General features: G+C 45.0%; 1 protein-coding gene across 1 annotated transcript in view; it reads right to left on the bottom strand.

Moving 5' to 3' along the window:
• Positions 1 to 25,857, bottom strand: part of ca10 (carbonic anhydrase 10) — a 319,572-nt gene that overhangs the window by 26,884 nt on the left and 266,831 nt on the right. The window contains exon 5 of the mRNA XM_023949200.1: positions 6,135 to 6,230. Within this exon, the coding sequence (XP_023804968.1) occupies positions 6,135 to 6,230 (96 nt within the window). The remainder of the gene's footprint in view (positions 1 to 6,134; positions 6,231 to 25,857) is intronic.

Below are 25,857 nucleotides of genomic sequence, written 5' to 3'. Positions count from 1 at the left end.
ACTCATGGTTAGACTTGGAACAGGCGTTATGTGGAAAGATCAACCTGTCAGATCTTCCATTTATCAGCCAAATAGTTAAAAGACAGGATTGTTTCAAAAGTACTAATATAAATGCCACTTTAACAGCCTGGTGGGAATTTCTCAAAATATCAAAATCATCAATTCAACCGTGCAAAATGACACCCATCTGGAACAACCCAGACATCCTCATAAACAAAAAAATTATCCACTTCCCAGCTTGGCAAGCAGGGGGCATAAAACAACTAGAGCACATAATTATTGATAGAAGATTCATAACTCCCCAGGAACTTCAAGACAAACATGGAATAAATAACTTCTTGGAATATCAGCAACTTAAATCAATCATTACTAAAAAGTTTAAATACAGAGACAACGATTTAAAGCTATCAGATGTAGTTACCACTCTGATCAATTTCACAATGAATAAAACTCTCTCCAAAATATACAAACTTTTATGTAATTTAGATAATAATATTTCACTTCCGACAACAAAATGGGATGCGGATTTGAGCATCAGCACAGATGAAAGCTTTTGGTCAGAACTTTGTCTAAACACCTTTAAACTGACAAAAAGTCCAAATCTGCAGCTAATCCATTTCAAAACTCTTCACAGAATTTACTACACTGGACAGAGGATGTTCAAGATGGGTCTCAGTAACTCAGACATTTGTCAGCACTGTGACAGTAATCTACCCGACAATTACATGCATGCACTATGGTTCTGCACGCCTGTCCAGGCTCTCTGGCAGCAGGTATGTGCCGATCTATCAGTCTGGCTTAAGGTTTCAATCACAGCTTCACCGTCACTTTGTGTGCTTGGTGACATGAGTGCCATCGATGTAGAAGGAGAACTAGGCTCTATCATTTTCATAACTCTTTGTATTGCTAAAAAAACTATTTTAATAAATTGGAAAAGCAAAAAAAATATAAATATAAGTCAACACAGAAATCTGCTGCTTGATCATATCAGCTTGGAAAAAATGTCAGCCCAAGGTTCAAGTAACTTTGAAAGAATTCAGTCTCTCTGGTCTCCCATGGCTAACTCCGTGACTTAGGGGGTGGGGGGGCCTGGTCGTCGCTGCTCCTTGCCCTTCTGCCGTGGGCTGGGGTGGGGGTCGGGGCCTCCGGTGCCTGGCGGGGGGTGGTGGGGGCTCCGTTGGTCGGGGGGTCGGGTCTGGCGCCTGGGTGGGGCGGGCTGGGGCGCTGCGTGGTCCTCTGGGCTTGGGTGTGGGGGTGCGTGGTGGGGGGGTGGGGTGGTGGTCTGGCTTGGCTTGGGGGGGTGGTCCCTTTGCCTGTGCTGGGGGGGGTTGGCGGGGGGCGCTGCTCGGGGGGGGCCCAGCGGCGCTGGATGGGCTTCCCACCTACACCTGGGGCTGGGATCGGCCCTTCCCTGGCTCTGGGGCGGGACGGGACAACCCTCTTGGGGCCCCCGGTCGCTCTGGGTGTCATCCGCTTTGGCTGCGGGGTCTGGGGGGGGGGGGTGGGGTGGGGGGTCTTGTCGGCCCTGCCTTGTGGGGGGGCATTCTGGGGGAGGGGGGGGGGGGCACTATTGGTACGGGGCAGGGGGGGTTGACGGGTCGGGGTCTCCGCTGAGGCCATCGGCGGTTTCCCCGGCCGGTCGGCTGCCTCGGTCCCGTCGAGGCCTGACCAGAGCTCTTCTAGGGCCGGCGTTTGGGGGTGGGGGCCTGGGCTTGCTCCGGGGGGGGGGCAACGCTTTCTGGCTCCTCTCTCTCTGTGTGGGGGGGGTGGTGCTGGGCCTGGGTTGTCGGCGCCTCCGGGGGTGGGGCCCCTGGGCTGGGTGGGCCTGGCCCCCTTGCTGGGGGGGGGGGGGGGGGACAGCTGTTTGACAACCGGGGGACAGTCTACCAGCTGTCCCCAACTTACCCCCTTCCTCATATAACCTCATAATAGGGTGAGGGGGTGGGGGGCTTAGTCTGCGATGAGCCTTGGGGGGGAGGGGTTTACTAGGCAGTGGCCCCCCTCCTATGGTTGCCGTATGGAGTGGGCCCCCCCTCTTTCGGTTTTATTTGCACCTTAGACATGTAGGGCCCTTGGTAGGGGGGGTGCTTGGACATCACTGCCAGCAAGCAGCGGATGTCCTCCTAGCACCCTACCCGCCAATTTTAACTGCACCTTAGACATTTAGGGTCCCTTGGTGGGGAGGGTGAGGGGACGTCACTGTGAGTAATCAGGAGATGTCCCCTCAGTGCCCTACCCGCCAATTTTAACTGCACCCCCCTTAGCACACACACCCCTCCCCCCTCAATATATACATTCCAACATAAACACACACACATGCACACACACACCCTCTCAAACACACATACACGCACACACATTTTGCAAGGAAGGTGGGACCTAGGACCATCTGTCCCCTGCCTCTTCCCTGGTGGGGGGTACGGGCCCCTTTGCGACGGCGGCCGTGTCCCCGGGGTGCCGGCTTCCTGGGCCCGGCGGTGCTCTCTCCGCGCGGCGGGGGGGGTTCACATTACATCTGAGCCGGGAGTGTTCGTGTCCCTGGGGGGTGGGTTCTGGTCTTTGCTCCTGAGCGCTGGGCCCCGCCAAATTTCCAACTGTGGCCGAGCCTGGTCGGGCCATATTTACAACACCCCGTGTGGGCCCTCTTTTTTCCCCGGGGTTCCCCCCTCTTGGGCGGGGGCGGCGGGCCCCTGCCTCGCTCCTCCCTGGACCAACCGAGGCTGCTTGGAGTGCGGAGCGGGTCTCCCTTGGGGGGTCCTGGCTCGTACCTGGGGCTGGGGCGGGGGGATGCCCGGAACTCCTGGGTGGTGGTGGGGTGCTCGTCTGGGGCTGTGGGCGTCCTTCTCTAAGTGGGGCCCTGCGTTGGGTTCTCCCGGCGCGGCGGGGGGGCTGCTCTCCTGGTTGGGCTGGGGCGGCGCTCTCTCTCCCTCCGTGCCTCCCTGCTCTCTGGCTCTGGGGGCCTTGCGGCGGTCCTGTTGGCCCTGGCCTGGGTGGCGGGCTTGGTCGCCCGGGCGGCGGTTGTTCCCTGCCGGTTCCCGTGTGGCGTTGGGGGGATTCCGGCTGCCGCTGCTGCTGCGGTGGGGGTCTTGGGGTGGGGATGGCTGGGCACTCTCCCTCCTTCTTTCCACGTTCCACCATCCATTTTAGAAGAACATAAACACTCACCTGAGCACAGGTGTTAGCTCACCTTTGCACTAACAGTTTGCATGACTGAATGACTGAAATATTTCACACTAGTTGGTTTTAAGGCATAAGTATGCGTGTGAACACTATCTGTTTTGTATACATATCGACAGGTGGACATTTTTTGCAGCTAGCAGGTGTTTTTATAACATTTGAGTGTGTGTGTGGACAGGCTCCGCCCTTATTGTACTACATTTGAACCTTACCATAATGATTAACAACCAGTAAACTTGTTGCTTTATGCTGCTTCATGGTCTTATCCCCCTTCCCCTCCTATTATCACCCCCTACCCCCCCTCTCTCTATTGTCCCTCTCTCTTCTTCCCCTCTTTCCTTTTCCGTCCGGTCCAACACCAAAGATTTTCAGACATGATTGAAAGTCAATTACAAAAGGGGTTTATCCAGACATACCTTTGGTTTGTCTGAAGATTAATAACCCCTCTTGTTAAAGTAAAATCTGTCCAACACAACAGGCCCTCAGCTCTCATCTGTCTGCCCAGCTGTTGGACAGGACAAGTTAAAAAAAAAAAAAAATAAATAAAAAAATAAAAGCTGCTACCAAACTTTATAGAGTCGATGAATATTTCAGCTTAAAACAGTCAAAGTTTGACATGACTGCAACAACCTACAGCAAGCTAGACACTGACACCCAAATGACCCTCCATGGGCTGTAGCATCGTTGGAAAGAACAACAAACATGTGTCATCCAGGATCACATTATTCACAAGTTAACACTGCTCCAATCACATCTTGGGCTTATTTGTTGACTGTATAACAACACAGTGAATAGCAGATATGTATGTTGCTCATTTGTAACCCTTGTGCTATCCTAGGCACTTTAACATTGGGAGTTGGGTCATCTAGACCCACTAGACAGTGCTCTGAACCTTTTTTCTTCAATGATTTGTGATCTTCACTGGTGTCCATGGATTCCATGAAATCTTTCCACCTTTATCCACCTTTGTCATGGTAGGGAGAACACCTCAATAGAACGGGGGGGGGGGGGGGGGGGGGGTCATCTAAGATAAAGATAGCACAAGGGTTAAGGACTGTAACAAGACACATAACTGGCTGCATGTCAAAACTCTCAATCACAATTAAATAATTTAAATAAATCCAATTAAAGCACACAAATTGCCTGGTAATTGTTGCATGTAATCTTAAATTTGCAGCATGTTAATTTATTCAATTAAACCATTCTATTACCCACTCGCCAAACAGGTCCAACCAGCAGTTGCTTTTCTGTTTTGTTTTTTTAATCTTTGGCCTCCGTATCCGTCCTGAATGTCAGTTGCTGTTTTAAACTGAGCAGGTTGTCACTGTATTTGTCGCCTTCTAACAACTTTAAAAAAAAAAAAAAGAAAAGTAAAAACACGCACAGAGTTAGTGGAAAATTATTAAGACTGCATTGTAGACCGTTACTCTCAGTTACTCCCAGCTTAATTTGCATAACAGCTGATTTGTATGAAGGTTTAGTCATTTACTGATCCTACTGATGTTACTGAGTTATACTTTATGTTATGTGTGAATTTTCAGATATCCTGTACATGTCTTATCCCATCTTTATTTTATTTTGGCATTCAGAGCAGACACCAAAGCAGGCATCTCATTGTACAGGGATCCTGTTTCCTTACTGTACATATGACAATAAACCCCCTTGAATCCTTGAATGTAACGCACAGACTTTTTCTAAATCTCTCAAAAATGGAGCCTGTGACTTGACCTCTCCCACAGATGGAAGAGCACGGCTCACAGAGAGATTACCGCAGTCTTCCTCCAAACTGCACCTGGGGGAGATAGCAGTTCACTTCTCCCTTAAACGGTTTTGTTTTACCTGAGTATGTAAAGTCCTCAAATTTGAGTCTTTTTGGTTTGCCAGAATGATCTGTGAGGATGATACGAGAGATGGTTAAGTTGTACTGTTAAAGTACAAATAGTGTGAGATTCATTCCCTGTAGAGCACGTGATAAACCCAAGGCTCGGGGGCCAAATGTGGCCCCCCATGTCATTTTATGTGGCCCGCGGGAGCATAAAAGTTTTTAATTTCTAAAAAATAAAATAAATAAAAAATAAAAATTGGTGTGTATTTATTCATATTTAGGGGGAATTGGACTAGAAACATCGTGTGGGAAACTATGCATTATGACTTAAACACTGTCCATATAACCTAACCTGACAGAATCAAATGTAAAAGGATTTATGCTAAAGTAACAAGCAAACATATGTTTTCTATGCAACTGTAAATGTCACTTTAAAAAGTTATAGTAAATAAATAATGAGTGATTTAACATTAAGGAGTAGTTACATTTATTTTTCATTACATTTAGTTACATGTATAAGTTATATCTGGCCCTTTGAGGACAGACACTATGCTGATGTGGCCCCCAGTGAAAATGAGTTGGACCCCCCTGCTGTAGAAGGACAATGTTGTGATTTTTTTTTTATTGAAAACACACTGAGGCAACCCAAAGTTAGTCCATTTGAGGTGTTGTAATTTTTTGGGACATCTTATCTGGCAGAGACTAACACCTCTGGAAGATTCAGTCTCAGCTCAATGATATTTTACAGGCTGATGAGGTCAAATTTGACACAAAATCACTTACTGTGTCACTATTGCTACACCTAAAAGTACACTCCTGTAATTGAGTTGTGCGTGTTGTAAACATGAACCGTAGTCCTGTCCTATTTGCACCGCATGTTCCACCTATGTACTTTCTGCTGCAGCTGTCCTCTAATGATTAAATGCTGGGGAAAACCAGGTCACGCTCTTCTTTCAGCTACTTAACTGAAGACCTGTCCAGAACATTTATGCTGGATTTCCAAATAATGAGCCGTTACAAAATGTCAAGGCAGCTGAAATTGGGTTGAGCAATGTCAAGATAACATTTATTCCTTGTGAGTGAATGCAACCTTGGTAGAGAGACTTTACTGAATTGGTTGTGTGGGCCTTACCTTCATAAATATTGACACTATGACCAGTCCATTGGGGCTTTTAGCAGCTTCTGTGTAATTTGCGTACAGCTCGTGGTTGTAGTGAATCAGCTGAACCTGGAACATAAAATGGATATGGAAAGAAAATTTCACATGTCTGAACATCACAGTTTGAAACCTGTAAGCTTGAAGACACAGAACCAAGCCTTAGATTCAGACCCCATCTGACCCCAACATCTCAATGCCACCGTACAGAAATCCTCAAAACTCCCTCCTGACTCTACCTTACAGTCAAGAACTACGATGAATGAAAGATCAAATGCATTACTGCTATGTTTGGAAAAAAATAACATTTTTATCATTTTGGTAAAATGTCAGAAAATATATGATAAATATGAGCCATTTGAGAAACAATGTCCTTAAAGAAATAAACACTAAATTTATCACTTCACTGTAGTGGCATCAGTAGAATAGGTACCGGTGTTTAAACACAAAAAGATAGTCAACCATCATGTCTGCAACTCAAAGGTTTTTTGAAGTTGAAATGGATCTTCAGAATGAGGTAAATGTGGTATGTGTGCCATAAAAGTCCCTTTTGGGGGGTTGACCCGTACATGAGCTGCAGGATTTGGGTTGTGTGGGTTCATGGAGGGCCATAGACCGGAGCCTCTGCATTTTGATGGGAGAGCAGGTGTGTCCTGTAGCTCCTTTTAGGCACTAACGGGCTCTTTGCACAGCCTGCAGGTTTTAGGAGGTTGAAAAAGTGAAAAATCTATATGGCATGTCTCACTAACTTCACCGACCTGTGATCCCTGTACAGGTTATCTCATTTTTTGCCTGCAGACAACCCGCATTCCCCGTCAAGCCAGTTGGGACTACGGCATTAAACAGGCTCACCTCTTGTTCATGCAGGTGCTTCTCTCACTCACACAATGACTCACTCAACTCAACTCAACTCAACTCTACAAAACAATATTTCCAATTGTTACACTTTTTACCAATAAGCTGGCGGTGGTAGTGAAGTTTCAATGTATACGGCATTGATAACATTTTGAAGACCCTGGTAAATCAATTCTTTAAATAGCTCTAACAAGAACCTTTCTTAAGAACGTATCCTATTGCTTTGCCATGTCTGCTTGCACTGGAAATGAAATCTGATGTGAAGGTCATCAGTTCACAAGTCCCACATGTGAAAGGCAGCACAGAGCTTTTTGATCTTAGGACTGCTTCTTTCTCAGACAGACGTTCCTCCAGCATGCTGGTGATGCTTCACTGACACAGATGCTCCTTCCTCTCCAGCTGCTTTTTAATGAATTGGATGTGCACAGGCAACACTTGTAAAAGGTAAAAAAAACACACAGACTACATATATTATTCTCTTGTAAGCTAGTTGCTGATCAATTGACCAAAAATAAATGAAATACAAAAGTGTGAAGTTTCTCAGAAACAGTTCTACTAATGAAACGTTTTGATTACAGATACATGAAGATGTGAGGCATATTCTTTACTATGAAAGCTCTTGATCCTTTACTAACATGGATTACATGGAGGGCTGCACAGTGGTGCAATGGTTGCCACTGTTGCCTCACAACAAGGAGGCCCTGGTTCAAACCATCTCTGGATTTCTATGTGGAGTCCAGTCCACCCCCCCCAAAAAAACCAAAAAACCAAAAACAAAAGCATGCTTAATAGGTTAGTATATGACCATAAATTGTCCCTAGGCGTGACTGCGAGTGTTTATGATTGTGGACCCTGTGACAGACTGGCAAATTGTCGAAGCATGCAACCATAGCTGGGATAGGCTCCAGCAACCCTTTGACCCCAAAAGGGATTCAGCAGGTTCAGAAAATGGATGCATGGATAAAGCTCAGATTCATTCATTCATTTTCTTAACCGTTTTTCCCTTTCGGGGTCACGGGGCTGCTGGAGCCTATCCCGGCCACTTGTGGGCGAAGGCAGGGGACACCCTGGACAGGTCAATATTCTGTCGCAGGGTAGAATGTCCACAAACAAACACCCATTCACTCTCACACTCACACCTAGGGACAATTTAGAGTTGCCAATTAACCTATGAAGCATGTTTTTGGACAGAAACCCACGCATGCACGGGGAGAACATGCAAACTCCACACAGAAAGGACCCCCGTTGATGTAGTTTTTTCACGTCCCCCAGCCGGGACTTGAACCGGAGGCTTTCTTACTGTGAGGCAAGAGCGCTAACCACTGCGCCACCGTGTAGCCCTAGCTCAGCATGTAAAAAGCTCAGATTTTTTCTCAGAAATTGTGGAAAGTCAGCTTGTCAGTCTGAGACTTTTAGCTAATTTCTGTTGGTTTGCTGTAGCAGCATCAACGTTTTTCAAAAGAAACAAGCCCAGGTTGAACTGCAAACTACAGTCTGATTGTCCAGTCCGTTTTCGTTTTTTTGCAATAGTGATTGCATTCTGCACAGGTTCATGATTGCAAGCTATTGAAAAATGTCAAAGTTTAAATTAACGTTTCATGTTGAGACCGTCCTACCTGAACGTGTCAACAGGAAGAGGTCACTGAAGATACAAAGCAGATGCAGCAGTCCATTCTAACCAATACCTGCACTCCGTCTACTCCTGCTAGAGAAACATTTTCTGGCTTTTCCTAATCTTTTTTGACAGATTTATTAAACCAGCTGTGCAATGAGAAGATTAGTCCTGAAAGTCTAAAGCTCTCCTTTTGCCCGTCTAAATGACACCTCCAGGTATGACAGTGTGAGCCAGCGATTATTGTCACCCGTCTGCCTCTCTGCAGAATGCTGGCATCTCATAAGCCTCCAGACAAAAATTCATTGAATTTTCAACAGTAAATGGACCAAATTTCTCCCACCTGCCCGTTTTACGAAACAACTGCGAGCTTAGCAGCAAACATGAGCAAAAACCAAATGAGGAGTAGCTGGCGTCTTGAGCCAGCTGCTTTCTTTTCAAAGCTGCAAACAACTCAAGCATAACTGACTATTGTGCTTCAGATCTGCTGCCTACAGGATGTAGCGGCACAAAAACTAGCAGGCATGTAAAAAGTGAGCTGTCCTAACCGCTGTCATCTTCACTGCCACTGCCACTAGCAGAGCGGGGCACTTCCTGCAGGGGAGGATATAAATAAACAAACGCAAGTAGTGAGTAATTATGAAATGCTCAACTGGGGGAGCGCAATGCGACAGAAGGTCTATAAATGCAATCAGGGGCGCGTTGGGAAGTGATTAGGAACCACACATTGATTTGATTAGATTTTTAGGTGAGAGTGTCAGGGGCAGTCAGAAGAATTCATGCGCACTGCCTGGGTGACAAATTGCACAAAGTTTGCTGCTGGTGGGTAATAAAAGACCAGCATGGGCCATTATAAAGTGAGAATGTCTGCCAAATAGAGAGGAGATGAAGCAGAAGAGGGACAAAATAGAGGTTGTAATTAGATGCAGGTAGAGCTGGATAAAGAGCAGGAGAGAAAGCCGCTGCACACCAGGCAGACCTGCAGCTCCACATCATTTATCACGCTGCTCCTCTGCTGAGCTCAGTAACACCCCTGGCCATTTGACAGGTACAGCGCATGCAGATTGAGTGATAACACTGCTGATCGCTGCTGAATATACACATATTCTGTAGTTCTAGCTGTGAGAGAGAACTTAACCTGAAAGAAGGGGATTTATTTGCACTTTACTGAAAAATGTCATCCTGACAGTCATGAACTCGTCTGGGCTGGAAAATGTCAACTCAAACAGGGATTGTGTTTGCTGAATGTTGTTTTGTAGGTCTAATACACTCGTGTGTTTGCATGTGTGAATTTGTGCAGACATCCGGTTCTTTGTGCATGTGTGTGCTCATGTAGAAATGTCTGAATGTATACAAAAAGCCATGATAGCGGTGATAAATTACATGTTTGCTGTCAAATCCCATGACACCTCTGTTGTTATGGAGGTCTCTTTCTACTAGCGTTTCTCTCTGTTCTTTCCCGCGCCTTTCATGCTTCCTCCAATTTTTTTTTCGTTTATTCTATTTAGTCCACCTCTTAAAAAGAAAAAATCTACTTTTTCCAATCAGTAACAAAAGGGATTCATGTGGCACTGATGTGAAAAAGACAAAAAGCACACATGCATTTACAGTATGACACATATAGAAACACTTACTATACAAATAGATAAAACCCAACATTAAATCATTGAATCACAGCATCTAACAGGCTCATCTGTTGGTACTGGCAGCTGTAGTTGTTGACAAGTCTACATTCTTTGCGTGAAAGTTTGTATGTTGTTTGCAACTTAAGCTCCTCCATCAGTGATGACTCTTTCTTAGTTAATGGGGTCGCTGCCATGGGATCTCCCAGGTCGGCCTCTTAAACTTAGATCTGGGGGGTCTTGTGGTAGCGTACTCTGTGAAATTGAGTGGGGAGGTGGACATGTCCCCAAAACATCATTTCCCCACGTCAGTGCAAAGCCAGATATCTACATTGCATCATTTTATCATTCTTCTTACCACGGTGTGCATGTGTGTGTGTGTGTGTGTGTGTTGGGTGGGGGGGACTGTTGGAATAGTATGGGTTGGTTTTAAACAAAATATTTGTTTAATGTCTTGTTCTTTTGTCTTTAAAATTTGATTATGTTTTTTGTTGGGCAACATGAGTTGGAAAAGTGCTAAAGTTTGATTTGATACTTTAGAAATCATTTTTATGTTAGAAAATGTGTGAAGACTGTCCCCGTTTAAAATGCTATCATATTTTTTTAGGAAGTGATATTTTACACGTAGTTTTCAAAATACATGAAAAGGAAGGGTCAGGATAATTGGAATATAGCGTGTACTTCTAGAGCGTTTTCTACCTTCCTGGAAGGCCCAAAGCGCTTTACAGTCACAAACCATTCCAGTCTTTATTTTTGCTCGCTCGCCCAAAAATTTGTGCAAATAAAATCAGGCCTTTTATAAATAAAGTTTATTTGATTACACTGTCGTGATAGTGTTTTGGTTTTTAATCCCTACCTTTAATTACTAGTTTGACGACTCCGAGCGTGTTTTTTTTTCTTTTTTGCACCAACTGTTTATACAATAGTTGAAATGATCATCAAGGACATTTTGCAGCTTCAAGTGACATTTCATTTTGAATTTCTTGAAAATGTTGAAGGTTTAACTTGACTTGTTTATCACATGTTTTCTTTAAAAGACACCAAAATATTTCTATCTTGACTGACAGATTTTTTTTTCTCCGATAACATGAACAATAATTACACATTTGATACAAACCTTGCTTTACTGGCCATATTGCTCATACAGTGACTCCATGAAGGATCCTGTTTCCCAAAATACTTTCACAGGCATTTTCATTTTAAATAATAATTTACATTAAAAAAGATTGGAGGGAAAAGGAGATGATTGAACACAAATCCTGCATAGAATGTTTTACTAACAGGGTGTTTGACATTGACACAAAGTTTCCAGACTTTATCTGTTAAAGCTGTGGGACAAGCTGAACCGGGTGTGAGGGGTCACTCTTGTGGCGTTCAGTGCTCTGTGGAGTGTGTGAGAGTAGATGTACGTCTGGGGGTCATGACAGCCTCTTTATGGCATGATGGCTGGTTTGGCCTGCAGGCATGTTAAAGTATGAAGGCAGCAAGTCGATAGTGGAGGAGAGGTGCTCAGGCCAAATGTTGAAAGCAGTGGGCTGGAAATGATGGTTTCCATCCATCTGTCGAGCCACTCTTCATCTGATTAACTGAAGCACAGTGCCATAAAATGGACAAAAGGACACGCTGCACACCGGTGGCAGCTACATTATGCAGCTGTGTTTTCACTCACTTAAAGTGTAGTTTTTATTTTCTGTCATTTTTCTAGAGGATTTAGGTGCAGAAGAGCTTCATATCTTTGAGGAATGAACCAAAAGAGAAAAGAAGCTTGTTCAAAAAGGTGATGATGCATTTAACAAGTTTGTCTTTTTTAAATATTTAAATTTATTTTCTAATTTATTGCATGTTATTTTCCTCTAATTCATATCAATAGGGATAGTTTGCAACTGTGTGAAAATGTGGGATTACTCCATGCCAGTGGTCCTGCCCACAACTCAGAGGTGAAATTCTAACAAAGTCCTGCTGCTCTGCTTAAAAATGTCCTAGAAAACCACACAGGCCTCTTGATTTTGGCTAAACATGACATAAACATAATTAAAAGACCACTGGAAACGTTTTTGGGACTTTAAAGCTGTAGTATTTGCTTTTGGCTTGTTGATGGTCAAATCCACCAGTTACAGCAGCTTTAATGGTTTTGGACCCCACGTCTTCTCCTTGAAGGAATTTCAAAGATACAAAAGCGGCAAAAAGAACCTGATGTAAAGAAACGTAAACCGGGACATCTGAACACACATAAGACACAAAACCAAAGAATAATGCCAAAGCTAATTCCTTACAGTTTGGCAGAGAAACCTGTTTTATTGAAATGCTTTGTCTCCTTAAAGGGTATTTTTGAATTCTAAGCGGAATAATTCTCACTCAACTGGAACCAACTGGAATCCTGACAATCAACGTTAGTACTGGCTTCCTTCTGTTCATTATGCTGTGAGATGATGTTGGTTGTAAATTGGTGTTGTATAAATAACCCCCCGGCCTATTTTGGGTTATAATCCCTGTAATTCATGTCTGTATTTCCTACATTAATTAGAAACAACACAGAGGAAGCAGCCTCTCTGTGGGCGGTGGGCCTCTTCAGTTTATGGGTGTGGGTCTTCTACTTCTCACCTCACTTCTTTGAACTAATTGATTCTCCAATAAAGACATTTGTTTCATGTCACTCACTCTGCGATGCTTTCTCCACTTATATTTCAAGTTACTCAGTAGTTACAACAACACCGTGTGCATCTGTAGATGAAATGTAGCATTAAATAACAATTACTGATAATTAGTGGAAAATAAATGAAAATAGAGCAAGTCTCCATAGCAGCATGTCTGTGAGGATAATCTGCTGCAGCAATATTTGCTTAATGGGATTTTCTGTGTGTGGATGAGTTTGAAAAAGGACACGAGATGTGTTCCTGTGATTGATGGGGCTTTAAAACATTTGGAACAGCTGCCTGTGGCAAATCCTTCAGAGACAGTTGATCAGATTTGAAATAAATATAGCCGGATCTAGATTTTTGCTTTTTTTCCTGGAACAAATAGCAGTCTCCTCTCCCGTCTGGGATGATGGTAATTCAGGCCTAATGAGTTAAACTGAATACCATTTTTGAATGGTCAACAATTCAATGAAATGATTCATGAGGTCTAAACAGCAGCTAACAGATTGATGAGTGGGAAATGAGTGACAGATTACAGGGAGAAGTGAATGAAAATGAATGACCAGAGGGTTTAGAGGAATTTACTGTAGGTTTTCCCTCTGTTTCGACATTTAACAAAAGATGTCTTATTATTATCTAGGTGCAGGTGTCATTATTGATGCATGCAAGTGGGTATTTACCCATTTTGTTTTTTCTACTCACTTTCATGTTTCTCTCTTAAAATGAGGATTTCTGTCATGGTGTGAGTTTGTTTTGTCTTGGTTTCGTTTTAGTTCTTGTTCTGTCTTGTTTGGTTCTGTTTCCTGTTTTATTTTGAAAGGGTTCCTGTCTTGTCATGTCTTGAGTTGTACTTCCTTTGGTCCCCATCTGCCCTGATCGTGCCTGTATATAAGTCTTGTCTCTGCCTTCCTCTTGTGCTGGTCCATTAGCTTCTGGTCATGGTGTTACGTCTTCTTGTCTTAGTGTCCTTGTTCCATGTTCTTCGCCACGCCACAGTAAATTTTGTTTTGTTTTGTAATCCTGCTCGGCAGCGCCTTTTGTTTGTTTATTAAACCCTCTAGTCCCGAAACCGTTTTGCCTCCCGTCTCTGCGTCTGGGTCCTACCGGCTCTCGAGCCCCCCTAACCGTGACAATTTCACAGCAAAAGATTGTTACGCCTTGAGATTAGAAGGAACCCAGGAGCAGAAAGGACTTGAATCCAAATGTTTGGAGAATCAAAATGTTTAGTAACAAAAGGACCCAAAAACATTCATCCTGGACAGGTAGCCAGCCTGTTGCAGGCCAAAAAGTTATCATTTACACTCAGACCATTCCTCGTTCCATCTTCTGCTTTCCTTTACATTTTTTACATTTATTTTAAAACTCTTTTTCAAAGTAGATACTTCTGGATTATTTTACCCAATAAGGATCTGCTCTTTTCCAAAATGGTTTTCCCGACAGATCCCCTCATGTCAGAGCTAATACTCAACGGAAACACTGGATTGTGAATCTTATGTAAAATAACCGACATTTTTAGTGGAGGTGTTCGATATTTGCTCTGCATTGCTGCAAAACGGAGTTCATGGGGTGAAAGAATGTTCTCCACTGGTCAGACAGTTGACCCCCCACCCAGCAGGATGTCATGTTGTCCAGCAGGATTTATTGTTGGGGGTCAGCACTTCATACCCCTTGTGCTATCTTGTGGGGTCCAGATGACCCCAACCTTCCCTTTGAGGTGTTCTCCCTACCATGACAAAGGTGGATAAAGGAGGAAAGATTTCATGTAATCCATGGACACCAGTGAAGATCACAAATCATTGAAGAAAAAAGGTTCAGAGCACTGAACTGTTGGGAGTTGGGTCTAGATGACCCAACTCCCAATGTTAAAGTGCCTATGATAGCACAAGGGTGACTGGAGTTGGAGTGGAGGAGTTGCTGGGTGCAAATCTGCATGCATGAAAGATGGAGGAGGTAGGTAGCAGCTAAACACAAACACTTTCAAATCAACACCGACCAGTGCTATTGAGCAGTGACTGTCAAATAGTGATAGTGGGGGGGGGACAAAAAAAAACAAAGAAAACAGTAAAAATAAAAATGTGCAAAGAGCTTAGAAGAAAACCCTGTGGAACACCAGTGAGAGCTGGATTCCTTCATAAACGTTTTTGAAACATGCAGCAGGAAAGGGTTTATCTCTCGTCAGATCTGTCTTTCCTTCCTGTGTTCTGATGGGTTCTCTTTTGCTTTTTCAGGATTGTTTTGCGCCCCAGCTCTAACATAGAACGATGTCATTCTTCTTCTCTTGGATCGGCAGGTTAAACATTTCCTGAGTGTTTTTTTGCTTTTTAAAAACACATTAATCTCTAAAATATTTGGAAAAATCCCATTTCTGTGATCAAGGTGTTTGATTTTTTGATCAGACTGTCATGCTGCTCCAGGGAGGCACAGCAGCACACAGACATCATCCGTCACCCCCGCTCTTCCCACAAGCCGACCAACTTTAGAAAATTTCAACATTGTTTCCTTTGTTCGTGTTTCAAGGACATGATCAGCCACCACTCAGTGTGCAAATGAGGCTACGAGGGAGCTGGTGAATGAGAGGCTTGGTACATTTTTTATTTCGAAACATCTTATTAAACCTTGAAGCACAAATGTGCTTTAGAAAAGCACCTGGGAAAGAGGAGGAGGAAGCTGGCTGCCATTTGGCAGAAACTGTGGTTTGATGAGTAAAAGAAAGCAAAAGGAATTGAGAAAGTATATTTATATGTAAGCTAAAGGTGGAAAGATTTCATGTAATCCATGGACACCAGTGAAGATCACAAATCATTGAAGAAAAAAGGTTCAGATCACTGTCTAGTGGGTCTAGATCAGTGTTTTTCAACCTTTACTGAGCCACGGCACACTTTAACCTTAAAAAAAATCCCGCGGCACACCAGCATCCAAAAATTAAAAAAAAAGGAGAAACTCGTAGTCTGTATTGATCTATAGCCCCTCCGCAATCTCACATGCATTTTTGAGATAATTGTTGCAGAAAAAGCTGGAAACTGCAGCTGTTTTTTTCTAAAAGATGCAATAAAAGATAAGTTAGAAGATTTAAAAACAGTTTGATGTGTGTTCGTTGGTTTCAAGACGTTTAACAACAGATCTCCTTTTGCGCTGTCACTCTCACAACCCAATGCATCATGGGAAATGTAGTGCATAAAACGGCCGAAGATCGGTTTTCGGAGCTTCATTGTTTTGTTCACTTGTTCCACGGTCTGATACCGGATTCTGTGCAAAGCTACACCGCTAAAGACGAACTTTAGCTGGTATTTTTGTTAGAACTGAGCGACTTTACGAGCTAAATCGGGACAAGGAAGGGAAGATTTTAACCACTTCTGATTGGTCAGACTAATGACATGTGATTAAGGCTTCAAGAATGATTGGCGGAGACAGTTAAAGGGACGGGACTTTTCCAAAGTACAGCCGAAGGTGCAGCTGAATCGCGGTACCTTATCAAAATGTCTTTAATAAAATAAAATAAACGCAAAGAAAAAGTATTTTATGATCTTTTATATTCCTAACTCCTCAGTGTTTTATCAGGGCCTGTTTGGATGAACAGAGAGCTGAAATCATGGAGATGGAAAATGTTTTTAGATCAGTTAATGAGGGCAATTTCCCACGGCACACTTGACCATCTCTCACGGCACACTAGTGTGCCGCGGCACACTGGTTGAAAAACACTGGTCTAGATGACCCAAATCCCAATGTTAAAGTGCCTAGGATAGAACAAGGGTTAATGGTGCATAACAGTGGGTTCTGCTGTTTACTTGGTCAGGCTTGGATATATATATCTGACGGTAGAATTCACACAGACTGATTAAACTGAACAATAGAAGATTGGAAAAACATTCTCTGGTCCGATGAGTCTCCATTTCTGCTGCCACATCTGGATCGTCGGGTCAGAATTTTCAGCAATAGGAAAGCATGGATCCATCCTGCCTTGTATGAATAGTTCAGGCCGGTGGTGGTGGTGTCATGGTTTGGGGGATATTTTCTTGGCAGACTTTGGGCCCCTCAGTACCAATCGATCATGGTGCCACAACCTACCTGAGTATCGTTGCTGACCATGTCCATCCCTTTCTGACCACAGTGGACCATCTTCTGATGGTCACTTCCAGCAGGATAAGGTTTCATGTCAGAAAGATGGAATCATCTCAGACTGGTTTCTAGAACATGACAATGAGTTCTCTGGACTCAAACGGCCTCCACAGTCACCAGAACCCAGTAGAGAACCTTTGGGATGTGGTGGGACGGGGGAGATTGACATCATGGATGTACAGCTGACAAATCTGCAGCAACTGCAATATGTTTTGTGTCAATATGGACCAAACTTTCTGAGGAATGTTTCCAGAACCTCGTTAAATCAATGCCACCAAGGATTAAGGCAGTTCTGAAAGCAAAAGGGGATCCAACTCGGTACTAGCAAGGTGCATCTGATAAAGAGGTTGGTGTGTATAAGATATGTTGGGACATGACTTACACTGACATACACTTTAACACTCCTATACTGATTTTAGTAATCACTTTGTATGTTATTAATTGATATGAAATACTGTTTTATTACATTTTGAACACCGGTTTACTCCACATCTAGTAACTTTTCCACCACTTTTTAAATAGACTGACTATATCTTATATGTGCTTTGTGTTATTGTTTGTGGTTTTTAATAAGTATAATGCTTCAATCTCATTGTACTATGCACAATGACATAAAGCAACTCTAATCTAATCTAAAGTATAAATTCAGTACTTATATAAAGTACTGGCATGTTTCTGTTTACAGCAACTGTTTTTCTTTCATTTTACACTTGACCCTTTTTTCTTGATGAAAGCCTTCTGGATGTGATTGTTTTCCTATTGCAGTAGTTTCAAGCTATGATGTGTCATGCTGAGTTTCCTCTCACTGTTTTTTACCCCAACATGAACCTTGAAATTGGAGAGCCCATTACCTTGATTTTCCTGCTTCCTGTGTGCAGTTTTCATTCCGGGTTCAGCTCTAATTATCACAGCAAATGAATTTCTTTTCTCTATTTCACTAATGACTGTTTTACAATCAAAAACTGAATAGAAAAAAAAAAGCTTATTCGTCTCTGTGTGATTTAGTTGAGACAAAACCTTTGTCTGGAAATTAAGTGACTTATTGGTGGATTTCAGAATAAAATATCGGCTAAATTAAATAATTATGTCAGGTACAGTTTTACTTTCTAAGTGTGCAGATTGCATGTTGTAACAGCTGCCTCACATTTAATTGGCTGTGAGGCATGGAGGACTCAAATGTCATTGGGGAGCATTGTTCACCTGTGCAGCTCAAAACTGCACAGCGGCGTTCGCTCTGCATAACAGCCTGCAGCGCTGAGTCTGTCAGAAATCTGACCTTGGCTGTTTGGAAAACCATTCGTAGCCGTCATCCCGCTGTGTTTACACACACACAATTTAGTAACCCTTGTGCTATCCTAGGCACTTTAACATTGGGAGGTGGGTCATCTAGACCCACTAGACAGTGCTCTGAACCTTTTTTCTTCAATGATTTGTGATCTTCACTGGTGTCCATGGATTACATGAAATCTTTCCACCTTTATCCACCTTTGTCATGGTAGGGAGAACACGTCAATGGAAGGGGGGGGTCATTTAAGATAGCACAAGGGGTTAACCAAGTGCACATTTTGGATAAAGTTATCAGAAAAATGTGTTTACATGTGTTGCAGCATCAGAAGCTACTGCACTGCGAGAAGGCCTGGTTCAAATCCCAGCTGGGACCTTTCTGTTCTCATCGTCCATGCATACGTTTTCTCCAGACGCTCCAGCCTTCTTCAACAGCCCAAAAACAACCTTCATAGGTTTAAATTTATGAATCTAAATAGTCCGTAGGTGGGGTTGTGTGGCCCTGCTAAAAACTGGCATCCTGTCCAGGATGAATCTAATATTTGCCAAACAGTAACTTGGACAAGTTCCAGCAACCCAATGACCCTAAAAAGGATTCAGTAAGTTCTGGAAAAGGATGGATGGATCTTCTGAATAAACCTTCAGCTATTACTCTTGGCTTTGCAAAGCCCAAAGCTCTGCCTGTCTGGAGTAAGGCGTCTAATCCTGTTCAAGAACTGGTCAAATTGCCTGATTCAATTCAATTTCAATAGCCAAAGTAATCATTCTATCATCACCAGTTGGCTGCTAAATGGTGTATGCATGATTCTATTGATATTACTTGAATGACTAAAACATCTGAAGTTGGGCTGGAAGCAGATAAAAAAGGGACTGAATGACAAACTTCAGACCTGCCTCACCTTTTGTGTCGCCCTGTTTTTTCCTCTACTCTCCTGTGCTACAATAAAGCTTGTGTGCTCCATCAAAGTGGAGGTGTATCTCTTTTCCTTATTGCTCTACAGCTAGTTAACGTTTTATCAACTGCAACTTTCTTTCCTTGTCGGTCGGTTTTACATTCATCTACAGGAAAATCCCATGAAGGACGGAGCCTCCAGTGCCAAAAACACTTATAAATTCCACCTGGACAGTCCTGGCAGGGCATAACCGAAATCACAGTGGTGCCTCTCATGCTGCAACTGCAGGTTTTAATTTTCCTGTTTTATTCAGACCAAATGCCAACAAAAATTCAGAACTATTAACAATGTCAAGGAACTTTTCAATAGGTGTAATCAACCAGCACAAGACTGCATTGGGCTGCATCCATTTCAAATGAGCTGAAGAAAGAAGGGAGAAGTAAAAAACTGACCAAAATATGCCAGCTCACAAGGTTACACTGTCTACCTGTTCTGAGAACAATGACAAAGGATTACACGCATGGAGAATATCTTCAAAGCAGTTTTGTTGCAGTCACTTTGGAAATCACAGCTGTCGACATAACCTTTTCAACCCTCATGTTTTTGGCTGATTTAGTGATGCAGAGTGTGATGTGGAACCAGGTGACATCCTATCTCAGCTGCAGTTGTCTCCAGAGCCACAGCACTTTTCCTTTGAACTGCTCCTCAAACAGCAATCACCTACAAAGGGCACATCAGTGCATGAAGGCAGAAGTGAAACAAGAAGCAGCACTCGTAGACTCCATGAATGCGACCGGCACGTCTCTGTACTTGTGAGTACCACACGACTAAACTGGATCACAGCTAACAAACACTGGGAGGAGATTTACCCCGTTTCTCACAAAAAACATCATTTTGGAAGTTACCACTAGATTTAAGGGTTATTTGTCTGATGAACACAATGAGGCAGAATACGTTTTTTTAAGCTAAGGGTCAGGGTTTAATGGAGGTTTGGTAACGTTAACAGTATCAGTGTGTGAATCAGTGAATGGGACTATGATTGTAAAGCACTTTGGACCTTCTAAGAGGGAGTAATTAAAATGTAGCTTTATATTTTGAGTAAATCCAATTACTGTCAGTCAGTTCTGATGAGTAAGGGCTGCAAGCTACGGCGTTGAAAAAAAATGCACATGAAAATAATGACAAATGAATTGTGTTTGTAGGCATGTTGTCTCTCTGCCTTACTCTAGGTGTGTGTGTGTCTGTGTGTGTGTGTGTGTGTAAGTGAGTGGGGCTGGGTGGGGGTGGAGGGTTAGGCACTTAAAGGTTTGGGTTTCAGGTTTTTCCAACCTCCTAAGATGCAATAAACACTTGTTTTATTTTGACTTGAATGTCAGCTTCCATGAAATACGGTAAGGGAGGATTAATGATTATCATTAATTATAATAAACGGGCCTGTCAAGACCACAATTATTTTGTTGCCACACAAATTGGCCCTTTATACAAACAGCATTGCAGTAAGGCGGGGGACTCGCCAGTTTATTATTTGTGCACTCCTGCGTTTGGGTTTCTTACCCACAGAGGGACGTGTGAGTCAACCTAAAGACATTATCCGCCAATTTTAACCGCACCTTAGACATTTAGGGCCCCTTGGTGGTGAGGGTGAGGGGACATCACTGTGAGTAATCAGGAGATGTCCCCTCAGTGCCCTACCCGCCTCAGTGCCCTACCCGCCAATTTTAACTGCACCCCCTTAGTATTCAATTCAATTCAATTCAATTCAATTTTATTTGTATAGCCCAAAATCACAACAACAGTCGTCTCGATGGGCTTCGAAGTAAAACATGAACTCAAAAGGATCACGAATACAAAGAGTTCAATAGGAAAATACTAAAATGAACTAACAAACTGACTAAGCTATACTGGCATCCCTGCCCTTAGACCCCCCTTCGCGGTAAGGAAAAACTCCCAAAAAAAACGGATTCCGGAAAAAACGAAGAAACCTCAGGGGTGCCCACATGAGGGAGGGATCCTCCCCCAGGACGGACAGGCGATTTACCAGAACTCTTAGAGAAGAATTAACTTATCTAAATCTACAACTACATATATAAAAGTCCAGCAGACGAGCTTCATCCAGATGGAGTTGGGGGGACAGTCAAGGGCGCGAGTCGAGCCGGAGACAGGAACCACAGCCAGGTGTAGGAGCAGGAGCAAAGGCGAGGTAAACGGTCAGGAACTGGAGCACGGATGAGCCAACTGGAGTCTGGAAGCACTCCCACTCCCCAGGAGGGGAGAGGAAAAGAGGGACAATACATGAATCACTGCACCAAACAGAGGCATGGAGAACTAAATGATAAATTATGATCAAGAATAGAGGAGAGGAAGGGTAGAAGTAAAAAAGGAAAGAGGACAGAACCCCAGTGCACCATAGTTACCCCAGCTTCAACTTCTAGCAGCCTTTTAAAAGAAATAGTTATTATTAAGTTTAATTTAAACAAATTAACATTAAGTTAAATAATCTCTGAATACTAACTATTCTGACAATAAGCCTGTCCAAAGAGGAATGTTTTCAGTCTAGCTTTGAATGTAGAAACTGAGTCGGCCTCTCTTACATGAGCTGGGAGTTTATTCCATAAGGCAGGGGCTTGGTGGCTAAACGCTCTACCTCCAACCGTACTTTTACTAATTCTAGGAACCACAAGCAGTCCTGCATTTTGCGAGCGAAGTGTTCTGATTGGTTGGTAAGGGACTATGAGGTCCTTAATATAGGACGGGGCCATTCCATGTAAGGCCTTATAGGTTAACAGGAGGATCTTGAACTTAATTCTAGAATCAACTGGGAGCCAATGGAGCGAAACTAACACAGGAGTGATGTGATCTCTTCTGCTGGTTCCAGCTAACAATCTAGCTGCTGCGTTCTGAACAAGCTGGAGACTTCTTAAGGAACGCTTAGGACACGCTGCTAACAAGGAGTTACAGTAATCCAGTCTAGACGTAACAAATGCATGGATGAGTTTTTCAGCATCACTCTTAGAAAGTATATTTCTGATCTTAGCAATATTCCGCAGGTGAAAAAAGGCAGTTCTACACGCCTGAGATATATGAGCCTTAAATGATAAATCCTGGTCAAGTAAAACCCCAAGGTTTCTAACTGTGGAATTGGGGGCTATACTTACACCATCCAGGGAGACTATCTGAGCAGACAGAGCATCTCTGAGGTTTTTAGGACCAAGTATAATGACCTTGTGGCAATGATGAGAAGACAAGTCTTGACTTCGATACGTGAAGCTTTATTCACTCATATGCCAGACCGAAATAAAGCGGGCAAATCATCTTATATATGAACACTGAATCAGACCACGCCCATAGCAACTGCAAAGCCTGTTGGGTGTGAAGCCCAGAGGCAAGGATAACCCCACACAGCCCCCCCCCCGAACACCCAGAAAGGAACTCAACTGTCAAAACCCAGTCTGCAAGGGCGTTTAATGAGTCTGCCAAAACGGCTATGTCGACCCGCAGCCTGTGGAGCCAACTGTGGGACGCTGTTTGTAGAGCGTGGCAGATCTGGGGGTCTGGAAGGAGGACGCCCCCGGCGAGGAACTCGAGCTGGCTGCACAGCGTCGCCTGTCAACACAAACGCTGGTTTAAGCCGGTCCACTGTCACAAAGTCTCTGCGCCCACCCATGTCCAGGAAAAAACATTTGTCCCCCTTCTCCAGGACACGAAACGGACCATCGTAGGGGGGATGAAGGGGCGAGCGGTGGGCGTCATGTCGGACAAAAACAAACTGGGCTGACTGGAGCGATGCAGGCATAAATGACCGTGGGACGCAGTGGTGCACGGGGCCAGGAGCCGACGGTAAACGGGGGCCCGGGGCAGACGACTCTAATAAAAACTCCCCAGGAATTCGGAGCGGCTGTCCAAACACTAACTCAGCGGAGGACGCGTCTAGGTCGGTCTTAGGAGCTGAGCGTAGCCCAAGTAGGACCCACGGCAAACGATCCAACCAACAGTCATCTGTGAGCGCTGCACGGAGGGCAGCCTTAAGAGAACGGTGGAAACGCTCGCACAACCCGTTCGCTTGAGGATGATAAGCCGCAGTACGGTGCACCTGCACCCCTAAAGATCGCGCCATTCCCGACCAAAGCTCCGAAGTGAACTGGGGGCCCCTGTCTGAAGTAATGTCTGACGGTAGACCAAAACGGGCAACCCAGGCAGAGAGAAAAGCACCAACCACGTCAGCAGATGTAGTGGAGGACAGAGGAACTACCTCAGGCCACCTGGTGGTCCGATCCACCATTGTTAATAAATGTGTGAAACCCTTCGAGGGAGGCAGTGGGCCAACCAAGTCCACGTGAACGTGGTCAAAACGCTTGGCTGGGATCGGGAAAGGTTCTAGGGGGGCTTTTGTGTGCCGGTGAACTTTGGCGCGCTGACATGCAACGCAAGCCGCGGCCCAGCCCTTCACATCCTTACGCAACCCAGGTCACACAAAACGGGAACTAACCAGCTTTACAGACGCACGTTCACCTGGGTGGGAGAGGGAGTGAACAGATTCAAATATGCGCTGCCGCCACCCAGCAGGAACCACCGGCCGTGGCCGTCCTGTGGAAACGTCACACAGGAGAGTTAGACCACCATCTTGCCACACAATATCCTCAAGCTTGAGGCCCGAACTACCAGAGCGGAGGGCAAGAATATCTGCATCACCAGGCTGCTCGGCGGCCATAGCAGAAAAATCCGTCCCAACAAGCACCGGGGAGACGAGTACGCGTGAGAGGCAGTCAGCAACGGTGTTGGACTTTCCGGCTACGTGACGTATGTCAGTCGTAAACTCAGAAATGGCCGCCAGATGGCGCTGTTGGCGCGCAGACCAAGGTTCACTCACCTTAGCCATGGCAAACGTAAGTGGTTTATGATCCACATAGGCAACGAAAGAACGTCCTTCCAACAAAAAACGGAAATGTCGAGTTGCCAAATACAGAGAAAGCAACTCGCGGTCAAAAACACTATACTTGCGTTCCCGAGTCTGCAACTTGCGGCTAAAAAATGCAAGAGGCTGCCAAGCGCCCGCCACTCGCTGCTCTACCACAGCACCCACTGCTATGTCTGAAGCGTCAGTAGTCAGCGCGATCTCAGCATCTGGGTCTGGGTGCGCGAGGAGTGCAGCCTTTGCTAAGGCTGACTTAGCTCCGTCAAATGCAGCAACACGGTCTGGGGTCCAATCCACAGGGTCTGTGGCTTTCTTTGAACGCAAACTGTCATAAAGCGGTTGTAACAGGTGGGCAGCCCGGGGAATGAACCGGTTGTAAAAGTTCACCAAACCCCAAGAACTCCTGTAGGGACTTAACCACTTCAGGACGGGGAAATTTTGCCACGGCCTGAACTTTGGTGGGAAGAGGAACCGCACCCTGTGCTGAAATTCGATGGCCCAAAAAATCAATGGCTGACAAACCAAACTGGCATTTAGCCGGGTTAACGATCAAGCCGTGGGTTTCCAACCGCTGGAAAACTTCCTTTAGGTGCATGAGATGCTCTTCAGGGGAGGGGCTGGCCACCAAAATGTCGTCTAGATAGACGAACACGAACTCGAGACCGCGTAGCACGGAGTCCATTAACCTTTGAAAGGTTTGGGCTGCACCTTTTAGACCGAAGGGCATGCGCAGGAACTCAAAAAGACCAAAAGGAGTGATCACTGCAGTCTTAGGCACGTCTTCTGCCCGCACAGGAACCTGATGGTAACCGCGCACCAGGTCCACTTTGGAAAAAATTGAGGCGCCGCACAAACGAACCGAGAAATCCTGAATGTGGGGAATGGGATAACGGTCAGGTGTTGTAGCGTCGTTCAGACGGCGAAAATCCCCGCACGGGCGCCAGGAACCATCTGCCTTGGGCACCATGTGGAGGGGCGACGCCCACGGGCTGTTAGAGCGCCTCACGATACCCAGACTTTCCATGGTGGCGAACTCCTCCTTAGCGATGGAGAGTTTTGCCGCATCGAGGCGCCGTGCACGAGCAAAAACTGGCGGGCCCTTAGTGGGGATGAAATGCTCCACGCCGTGCTTAGCCACAGTGGAGGAAAAGGCGGGGGTGGTCAAGGATGGAAACTCAGCCAACAAACTCTGAAAAACGTCATCGCATGACAAAAAATGCGCGCGCATGACAGGCCCAGACCCCCCAGCTGCACATGGGACAGTGGCAAAAGTGATCGCGTCTATTAGTCTGCGGTTAGCCATGTCCACCAACAAACTATGTGCACACAAAAAATCTGCACCGATAATGGGAACAGAAACGGAGGCAACGACAAATTCCCAATTGAACTTACGTCCATGAAAACATACAGTTGTCCTTTTGGTCCCAAAAGTCCCGATAGCAGATCCGTTAGCCGCACACAGCGGCGGTCCACCGGTGGACATCTCTGAGCCGGAGGGGGGAACCAAACTCTTCTGGGCGCCAGAGTCCACCAAGAAACGACGTCCGGAGCAAGAGTCCGTAACAAACAGCAGCTCTCCACGTTCGCCAGCACTCACAGCTGCTACCGAGTGCCGGCTGCTGCGTTTCCCGAACTCAAAAACGCACAAGGCGGGACACAGCGCTTTGCTTTCCTTCCGAACCTCTGATGGAAACGGCACAGGGAGGTCCCGCGGCGCGCGCCCTCGCCGACTGCAGACACCGATACCGGATCGTCCTCCGTCTCCTGCA

This window comes from Oryzias latipes, chromosome 19, assembly GCF_002234675.1.
Source record: "Oryzias latipes chromosome 19, ASM223467v1".
Taxonomy (NCBI): Eukaryota; Metazoa; Chordata; class Actinopteri; order Beloniformes; family Adrianichthyidae; genus Oryzias; species Oryzias latipes.
This window is presented reverse-complemented; position numbering and strand designations above follow the sequence as displayed.